At 34.8% G+C, this 10,762-nt stretch overlaps 1 protein-coding gene across 1 annotated transcript in view; it reads left to right on the forward strand.

Annotated features, from left to right (window-relative positions):
- Positions 1 to 6,662: 6,662 nt before the first annotated feature.
- The window catches only part of EPYC (epiphycan), a 42,402-nt gene continuing 38,302 nt past the window's right edge, over positions 6,663 to 10,762 (forward strand). The window contains exons 1-2 of the mRNA XM_005874646.2: positions 6,663 to 6,768; positions 9,067 to 9,244. Of these exons, the coding sequence (XP_005874708.1) occupies positions 9,080 to 9,244 (165 nt within the window). The 5' untranslated portion in view covers positions 6,663 to 6,768; positions 9,067 to 9,079. The remainder of the gene's footprint in view (positions 6,769 to 9,066; positions 9,245 to 10,762) is intronic.

Below are 10,762 nucleotides of genomic sequence, written 5' to 3' on the forward strand. Positions count from 1 at the left end.
TGTTTATCAATTATTTGTTGTTTTACATTAGATTCATTTGGAAGACAGCTAAGAATCAGAAACTTGGCAAAAGAAACTTTGGTTTAGCCAAACTAATTTTCAGAAAGCCATGCATTAACATCAAAGACTTCTGCAATTCGTGATCATTCTCTATTCTTTTACTAGTCTTTCCTGGGAACCCCTCTCCACTACTTTTTCAGTCCATTCTGGTCATTAGGCCTAAGATTTAAGTCAGTGTATTAATTTATTCAACAAAGATTTATCAGATGCTTATTATGTGCTAAGGAATGAAAATGCATCAATAAACCAAACAGAGAAACCATATTTTCATAGAGATAACATTTTAGTGAAGGAAATTAATGGACTAACATTTTAGAAAGTGATGTCAGATAGTTACTAGTATAAGTATTATGAAGAGGCTGGTCCTCTTTTATGGAGTGGTCAAGGAAAGATTAACTGAAGAGGTAACATTTGAGCAGAGCCTCAGCTGAGGTCAGGATTCAGCCAAATAGACACTGAATTGTCCCAATTCCATTTTTCTTCTTTTGGTAATGAACATGTGCTTTGATCAGAATTAACAACACAGAGGAAATATTTTCTTCAATTTCTAGAAGAAATAACTCCCCTCTAGATTTTAAAGTGAACAGATGTAAGATATGGAGCAAATGTAGCCATCTTGTCTTTGTAAAAGCCCATTGAGAATGGTGTCTCCCACAAGGAAGTTCTCTGGAAAGAGAGAAACATGTAAGGAAATAGTTTCTTCGATTTCTAGAAGAAATAACTCCCCTCTGGATTTTAAAGTGAACAGATGTAAGATATGAAGCAAATGTAGCCACCTCGTGTTTGTAAAAGCCCATTGAGAACTCCCACAAGGAAGTTCTCTGGAAAGAGAGAAACATGTACTTTTTAGCTTCTTGGGCCAAATAACTCCCTTTTTTCTAAGTCAGTTTGATATTTGCTTTTTTGTACTTCCATCTGGAAGAAGTCCTGAATAGTATGAACTCTCAGATTCTCATCAAAGTCTATGCCATATATTTTGGTACAAGACACGAGAAAGACTTAGTAACAAATAAATGTAAAATTTTGTTGTAAGAGACCCACGTGCAATGGCTTGAAAACTGTCCCAGGAATGATTGGCAGTTATCTAGAACAGAAAAAATAATTAATTTAGCTGGCTAACCAAGTACCAGTTACTATAAGTGTAAATAATCATATGTATCTTAGAATAGCCCAAGCAAATCATAATTTATTAAGTAATTATTACTTTGCTTGGCTTTATATCGTCAATCATTAATTTATTCATTCATTCAAAATATATTGTATGAACTGTGGGCCAAGGACTCTTTTAGGACACTAAGGATGCAACTTTGAAAATGACCAGTAAAATTTATGCATCATGGATTTTATACTCATCCAGGAGAGACATATATAAGAAAATATAATAATAGATTATAGCAAATTCTATAAAAAAATATGGTGCGGCATTAGAGTGTAATAGGAAGAAAGAGGGTCTACGTTGCTAGGGAGGGATCAAGGGAAAGCCCCTTTGAGGTGGTATTTTTGCAGATTTTAGATAGTTTAAAAAGTGAGCCAGCCATTCTAAAAAAGGGGGTGATAATATTAAGTATAACAGTTTGAAAAAACAATGGTTGGTGTTATTCAAAAGCAGAAAAGTCATGTGCATGACTGTAGCACAGTAACTGAAGGAGAGGTGATTGATCTAAGGTTGGAGAAGTAGGCAGGCTCTAGCTGATAGGGAACTTTCCAGGATATGGCTTGCATGTTTTAATTTTAAAGACAGATATGAAGTTTCTTGATGTTTTTAATGAAAACTTTTGAAGCTTTAGTATTTACAATTTAACATCTGTAGTTTGAGAGTGAAAAATAGAAGCATGAAAGAGGAAGCCAGGAGACCCAGTAGTATGCTTTTTCAGTATTTCAGGTGAAAGAGGATGGTGGAATGAGATATAGTTAAAGAACTCACTTCTACTGATAGATGGGATGGAGAAAAAAACATTAGGGAAGTGGAAGAAATTTTCAATAATTTTAAGATATTGGGCTAGAGAAATGTGATACCACTTGATATAAAACGAGAGGAAGAACAAAGTGTAGAATGGGGTCAAAGGGCATTATTTCAGGCATATTGTGATTTTCCAACTACATGCCCAAGTGAGGATGTCAGTTTCTAAGTAGTTAATATCATTTAAGAATCAGCAGTGCAGAGTGAACTCAGCCAGCTGGAGAGGTGAAGCTGGAAGATGGCTTCAGCTTTGACTTTGGCTTTGCCTCTCATGAGCTGAAGTCACTTAACCTCCCTGGACCTTAGTTTCCTCTTCCAAAAGTGAGGATCATAAACAATGCCAGGCCCATAATGAGCATTCAAAATGTTAGTTATTAAAATTATTCTTGATTTTACTCTAAGTTTAGCATGGAAATAGTTGAGGTCACTGAATAAGAAAGGATACAGAAAGGAAAAAATTAGAATTAAAACCTGAGTCACTCCAAAATATAGAGGCTGGGTAGAGGAAGAGAAGAATGACAAAAAAAACATAGAGAAGGCATAGCCAATGAGGCAGGGGAAAGATTACATTGAACCAAAGATAGTCTGCCAGTATAACAATTAAGACAAAGCCAGAAAATTACCTATTCATAGCCCAAATTACAGTGGAATGACGAGCAAATGGGAACAGAAGAAGAGGAAACAGTCAATGTACACCATTAATTTCGGAATTTTTTTCTGAAAAGGGGTATGTAGAAATAAGATAGTAAGATGATGAAAATGTGTAGTCCAAGAGCTATTATTTTTTAAAGATGAGGCATAATATCAAAAGTCAAAATTGGAGGATTTGTAGGTCTTCAGATACATTTTTGTGCTCTCACAGATTCTATGAAACCATCCTCGTATTGACTTTTAGTTTATTTATGTTATATAGAATACTTGTGTGACCTTTTTCCAGAGCATATGTGTTTGCACATAGAGTTGACCTAATAGAGAGATACTGAGAGGGAGGACATTATTAAAGAACCACAGACCTTGAGAAGAGGAAAGGGAATACTACTCTTGGCATCATTTGGGGAACTTAAACTTCTTGCATGGTCACAGAAGTGAAACAAAGAAGATGCATATAAGTGCAGGTGGATTTGATAGTGGAAAGTTAATTGAATGTTTCTCTGATGACTTCTACCATCACTCTAAAGACTTTCAGTGAGGAGAAGAAGAATATAGGAGGTTTAAAGACTGAAATGTTATAAAGTAGTCATCTTAGAGTGTTGAGAAGGGAATTGAACAAAGAACTATAGTAGATCTCTGGCTAGGGTTGAAACTGTTCTTTAAGAATTTAAAGTGACACCAGTCATCATTGTGTGTGGTTTCACTAGTAATACAAAGACTGCTCAGATGCAGAAGAGGAGTGAGTTGAAAGTTAAGTTCAACAAAAGTTGAGGTTTTTCTAGCCATGATAGAAGGAAACATGGAGCAGAAAATGCTTGAAAGGATGGTAATCATCTATCAAATTAAAAGTTAAGGAGGGATTTGAAGATAGGAGATTTAATGAATAGTGAAAAATTGATGGAGTCTATACAATGAAGGTCTCATGAGATAAAAAGAAAAATTATAAGAATACCCCACTAGTAGGGTTGTTATTCCTGGTAATTACAAGCTAAAGGGTAAGACAATAATGGTGTGGGGTAGAAAGGTGGAAACTTTACATAAAAAATTAAAGCAACTACCAGGTCAGCATGACAGATGGATCATGTGAATGGAGGCTGGCCTCATTGGAAATGATGACTGGGGTATAAGTAGAGGGTATGAGTGAGTCAGGAGTGAAAGTTTCCAACAACAAGAGTCAAGCAGTTGATGATAGGGAAGAGTTTGTAGATAATTAAGCCAAATGTGAGGAGTTTCAGAATGAATGAAGTTTTTGAAATAGTAAAGAGAAGAAATTATCCGGAAGAGAATATGTAGAGCAAAAGAAAAAGAAGTCCCTCCATCTATGCGTTATGTGAAGGAAGAAGAAAACGCAGCTACTACATTAAAAGACTCAGTAGAATACCTTTGTCAGGAGACAGCCAGGATTCTTGTAAAGAAAGCAAAGGCAAACTTTCTGAAAGAAACTAAGGACAAAGGAGAGTTTACAACTTTCAGAGTGAGATTAAAAGATTCTGGAGGAGGAAACTTGATAAAATAAGAAGGTAAAGACTATATGGTGTATCATGGGTTCATGATGTATATGGGAAACATGGGAATTCTTCATGGGAACTGAGCTAATCATTTCAGGCAATAGTTTTATTTCTTATAATGAGTTGGTTGGGCTCTCTATACGCTCCTGCAGCTCTTACAGATGTGGGCTTTTGGGGCTGCAGACAAGGACAGGCAGCAGTGAACTATCAGAGTGACTACTCTTGTCTGCTTACCACTGCCACAGAACAGAGAGAAGACAATCATTAAGATAAGACTATTCTGTTTAAAATTAATTCTGTTTAGGCAAACAGGATGGCATTTAATTAATTTTGTAAAGAGTGATAGCCAAAAGGATTTATAAAAGGGTGGAATAAAGCCACAGGCCTAATTTACTAGATAATGCAACTAGTCTTAATAACTGATCCCCTGAGGGTATCCAATAACCAAGTTCACTATTTAAAAAATTATCATGAAACTAGAAGATATTTACCAGGGATAAGAAAGGCTGGAACTTGTAATTAATCCTTCCTTACTGTTCAATAGAGATTAGGTCCTCATGAGATGGTTACAAATTTGAGCTCCTACATTTCAAAATAGATTTTGAAATTTTGGAGAGGGTCCAAATAAAATAGAAAGAAATGAAGTTTAAAATTGCCCATTGTTATAAAGGAAGATGAAAGGCTTATTTACCTGAAAGAAAACTCAGGAATGATAATTTCTGCTTTCAATCCTATATTGATAAATAATTTGGTTATTAAGTTGTCACAACACAACTGCATTAGTAGAGAGTGTTCTGAAGCCTAAAGAAGATGTCACTTACATACCAACAATTTGAAGAACAGTGTGAAAGAGTTATTTCTGAATATAGTCTTACAGGTTCAACCAGAACCCCGCAGAAAGCAAGTGACTAGGTAGATCCACCTCGCTGACAATGTGCAGAGCACTTGATTAAATAATGCAGGAAGAGGAAGAGATAGTGGGTATTTTCACAGACATGTATTCATCTATTTTTATTCTGAAGCATCTGAAAGAGCCTGAAAACTCGTGACAGGTAAACAGCTTTAGAATCTAAGAAACTGAGAGATACCACTGTCCCTTTACCTTCACCAATAGCCCTCAGAGGGGCTCAGTAACATCTGGGAACTTGACCTGATTTGGTTTTCTCTTTGTGTCACATGTAATTTAACATTTGAGTGTCAGTTTAAATATTGTTGAGAGAATTAACAACCTGTAAAATCATCTGTTGCATAGTGGGTTCATTGCTGCTAAACAAATCCAGCAAAGGAACTCAGATTCAGGTCCCTTTTCAGAAATGTTCCTGAAAGCGGCCGCTATATAACATGGTCAGATGCCAGGAAGAGGTCCCTGCCTCCAACGTGGCCTCCTCTTACATGCGAAGTCTTGGTAGACTTCATACTTTACCTACTACCACAGCTTCTGTTACAGATTAGATTGGTCCAGAGAAAAGAATGCACACTGAGAACAGATCATTTGGCAGCAGGTGTGGATGGTGGGGTTAATGACTGAGAGTGTCCTGCATTGATGGGCAAAGAAGTTTGGGGGAAGAAGAGATGAGAGGGAAGCAGAAAGGAGAGTGAGAGTTCTCTAGCAGTTTGTCCAGGACCAAACCTGCTTTCAAAATTTACAATATTCACTTCTGGTCCTAGAGGGGATTCCTGATGCACAGGTGAGAACCAGACACCTAGATTTATGGAAAGCATACCCGAATAAAAAACTCAAGTTCCATTCTTCTCTAGGACGTTTGCAGTGTGAATGGAAGTGAAGAATAGAAATTTAATACAAATATATTTTATCTTCACACCTGTAATTAAACTTAGTTTCACAAACCGTGTCAGGTTCCAAGAACCTAAAATAAATCTCATATTCTGAAAGAAAGTTTTTAATGTAATTTGATTAGTTTGGCTCTGATAGATAAAAGAGAAGAAAAGGAGACTTTCCCCCCAAAAAACTCTCAGATCATATTTATGATTATTTCTGAATATTTTAAAAAATATATCCCTGCAAAAGGTTCATTGTTTCATTGCTCTCAAAGCATTCCAAGCAATCAAAATAATGTGGATATATATTTTTTATGTACCCAACTTTAAACAACTATTACTGAATTTCAGTTAACATTAATAAAAACTGAAGAAAGCAATTTAAGACATGCAAGGTTTAGGAAAATTATTTCTTATTGGAAAATTTCTGAAATATGCATGTATAGTATCACTGCATACATTAACTATTTAATTGGTGAATTTTTTATAGATGAGATATGTCAAAACCAACTTTTTCCATTTAAGATGTTTAACGTGACATATTGGCAATTACAACTCCTTTAAGATAATTTCAAGAAGTTTACATACTGTGTAATTTGGATTCTACTGCTTCATTTGAGTGACTATAAAGGAGTTTGGGGTTTTTAAAGACTGAGAAGCATTTCTCAAGGTTAGCTTTTTCAAACAGAAAATTGAGTGTTACAAATTCCACCTCCCACAGACCAGAATTCAAAACCATTGGTCAGGGGCAAATACCACTGGCTCTGTGTCCTCAGTCACTTCGTGCCATTTCGCCAACTAGGAGCCAAGGTAAGTGTTTACACTTGCTTTCTTCTTGGGTTAGAGAACCTTTTTCCTATTATCACAACCTTTAAAAAAATAATTCAACTTGCTTTAAAATCTCATGGTGAACTTTGACTCAATGGATTGGGTGTAGGTTTTCTATATTTATATTTATAATATTCTTGGAAAAATCCAAAATTCTGAATTAGCTTAGGAATTAATAACATACAGCAAAATAGTTGATCTTAATAGTCATGACAGATGACAATAAAATTATAGCAGTTTCCAATACATTTCTTAAATGAAGTGCCCTGACATACCACATTCCTTGCCAGTATAGACAGGCACTATTGATCATTATTGATTGAACTATTAAGCAAAAGAAGAAAATGAGGAGATTTCAGATGTTTAAAAAATGTAATAATTATATACTAGAATCGTGCATTTATAATGTCTGTTTGAGTGATATATTTTAAAGTTTTATATAAGCATGCATTTTCAAAATATCATGAAATGGAGTGAAGTAGACAACAATTACAAAGTTTCAACAGAGACTATATTAAATACTGATAAAATTACCTGAAAGAAGAAACATATTTTTAACTAAGCACAGATACATGTTCTTCATATTTCTAAGATTCACACTATTGCCTATTTGCTGGTAGCTTTAGGAGATATGCCAAATGCAGGTAAACTCTAATATATAGACATTTATAATCAAATGTAGAGTGTAAAGTGAGAAAAAGAACCAGGAAGTGCATATTTCTTTGAACAATGCAAGTTGCCAGAAATGTACAAGGAAAAAAATTGTTTTTAGGTTGGGGTGGCCACTGTTAATGTTTCTCATCTGAATAGGGGAGAATGGATCCTGGAAGATTTGCAAATCACTGTTTTATTAAGTAGGACTTTGTTAGTAATTGCATAAAACAGTTCCAAATCTGCAATCCTGCAAAGATCTCTTCAAAGGCAGGTAAAACAGAGGCTTAGTTTAGCCAGTTTGAATAAAAAAATTATTTGAAGAAAGCATAGAAGGGGATAAAAAGGAGCTCCTTGTACTGCTTCTGATTCTCAGAGGAATTTCATATCCTTCTGCCTAAACCTGCTTCATAAAGACTTTCTTTCAAATAACTGAAGGTCAGTGTGTCTGCCAGTGCATTCAGGTTTAAAAGTAATGTTTACCATGAATTCCCTTTTATATGTGTGCATAGGTACAAACACCATAGATACTGTTTTAAAGTAAACCCAAGAAGTGTATCTAAAACACAAAGCCTTTAAAATTAGACATGTTTGATAAAAAAAAGTTTTACAAATACTGTGCTTCCCCAATAAATAATCATTAGGTAACATTTTTGATAGGCCCAACTTAAATGGTTAAAATTAAAATGAGAATTGTTTAAATAAACTAAAATATATTTAAAGGAGTAGATATAGAACTAAATAATTAACATTATACGATTTTGATTAAATTAACAAACATATTGTTATCATGAAATAAGAATTGTGCTTGTTAAAGAATTATAAAACAAAAGATTTCTTTAGTCCTATATGTGTACAAATCCTTCTTTAAGGGATCTCACCAAATAGTGCCTTTTAGACATATATTCCTATTGATTCTGAGTTTAATCCTTAGATACCTTAGATATTAAGAATTGAAATAAAACACTAAGGAGTAAAGAAAAATAACTTTCTGTTATGCTCCAGTTAGTTAAGAATAAGTTTTGAAAAATATTGCATGGAATATTAATGCATGTACATATTAAATTATCTATATTTTAATAACACCCAGAGCAAAAAGAAGTAAAAAAAAAAAAGATCCTTATTATTTTGTCTGAAAAGACCCTAGGCTGGAATATACAAGAAACACGTGTAGAACTAGCCAACTCTGTCTTGGTTTGCTCATGTGTAAAACAGTGTGACAGTTATATTGATCATCATCCTCATCATCATCATTCCTACATTCCAGAGTTGATGAAACAATCATAATGCTTAGGTAATATAAAGACTTTTGGAAATGAGTATATTACAATCTTTCTGCATCCTGTTTGTACCATGTTTCCTTATAAAATAAAATCAATTTCACTGTATTTACAGTATCTACTGTAAAAATATGGATAGGTTTGCATCTTAATTTGAACATCTGGTATCAACAGCCATCAGAAAGCATACAAATTATTGTGCTATGTTTATAAACTACTCATGTAAAGAAAGCTACCAGCTTGAGTTCCTCAATGTTGACATTGATTTATCTATCATTCCTGTTTAATGCAAACTATTCATAAGTTATTATCAATTAAATATTTATGCATGTTAATATTTTATGACTAGGAGAGTTTGAAAAATGAAAGCATTAGCAAGACTTGTTCTGGGACTTGTCATCTTTGATGCTGCTGTGACTGCTCCAACGTTAGAGCCCATCAACTATGACTCAGAAACTTATGATGCCACCTTGGAAGACCTGGATGATTTATACAACTATGAAAACATACCTATTGGCCAAGCTGAGGTACTTCTAGAAGCACTGTATGAGGAATTATTGGGGATTGTTTTCTTCAAATATATTTTTGTTTATTTATATATTGAGATATTCTCTCTTAATAATTTCATATGAACTTTTTCTCCAGAACATGTTCAATGTTAGAAATTAACATTGAAATACTCTTTTGTTTTATTACAGTTCATTTTATTTCCTCTATATCTTCTCACAAAATTTGGCCAAAAAAAAAAAAAGAGTTATCAAGTTAGAACAGAAAAAAAAAGTAAGGAAAAAAGCCATAGGCAGTTAGGAAAAGTAAAAATAATGCATATGCAATGATAAAGTACTTTGGGGTGTTTGCTATAAAGGAAAGAAAATGTTAGGTTATAATAAATTGGGAAGTAAAAAGAATATAAAAGACAATAGTTTGGGACAGGACAGTATTCCAAGAGCAAATGTGCTTTCCTAAATGACTGATTATCTCTCAGCAGTAATGTAGGCATTGGCAAGGTTACAGCCCACATTTTACAAATCTGATATGATATTTTCCTAATTAAATGTTAGGCTTTTTACATAACTAAAGAATACAGGTTAATTTTTCTGAGTCAGAAAACAAACAGACCTTGAAATGCTGGAGTGTAATTAATGCACTACATTGACAAAGACTAATTACATATAAATAAACTCAAAGGGAAATTACATCATCATTACAGGGTCATAACATATTTTGGGCAGTTGTTCAAGTGTAAATCTTTCTTACAATAATGATTTAGAATAACTAAGAAAAATGAAATATTTAGATAAAAGCATATATTTATATTGTATGGAACTTAGATACATTTTTATTAAGATACTAGAGGCCTGGTGCATGAAATTCATGCATGTGGGGGGGGGTCCATCAGTCCGGCCTACACCCTCTCCAATCTGGGATCCCTCTAGCAATCGAAGACCACTGGCTCCTAACCGCTTGCCTGCCTGCCTGATCGCTCCTAACCGCCTCTACTTGCCGGCCTCATGCCCCTAACTACTCCCCTGCTGGCCTGATCACCCCCTAACTGCTCCCCCCTGCCAGGCTGATCGCCCCTTAACTCCCCCCTCCCTGCCAGCCTGATCACCCCTAACTGCTCCCCCTGCTGGCCTGATTGTCCCCTAACTGCTCCTCCCTGCCAGCCTGATCACCCCCTAACTGCTCCCCCTGCCAGCCTGATCATCTCCTAACTGCTCCCCCCTCCTGGCCTGATCACCCCTAACTGCCTCTGCCTTGGCCCCCACCACTGTGGCTTTGTCCAGAAGGATGTCAGGAAGATGTCTGATCTAATTAGCATGTTACCCTTTTATTAGTATAGATAAACATTCTCATTATTATTTATGTTGACTTATGAAATACAAGAATCAGAATTTCACCATACAATAGCAATACAATAGTTTTCATGTCTTATCTCCTTACTCTATTTTTCTCTCCCTATCATTTTCTCTTTTGTCTTTCTTTCTTTCTTTCTTTCTTTCTTTCTTTCTTTCTTTCTTTCTTTCTTTCTTTCTTTCTTTCTT

The sequence above is a fragment of the Myotis brandtii genome, unplaced genomic scaffold, assembly GCF_000412655.1.
Source record: "Myotis brandtii unplaced genomic scaffold, ASM41265v1 scaffold449, whole genome shotgun sequence".
Taxonomy (NCBI): domain Eukaryota; kingdom Metazoa; phylum Chordata; class Mammalia; order Chiroptera; family Vespertilionidae; genus Myotis; species Myotis brandtii.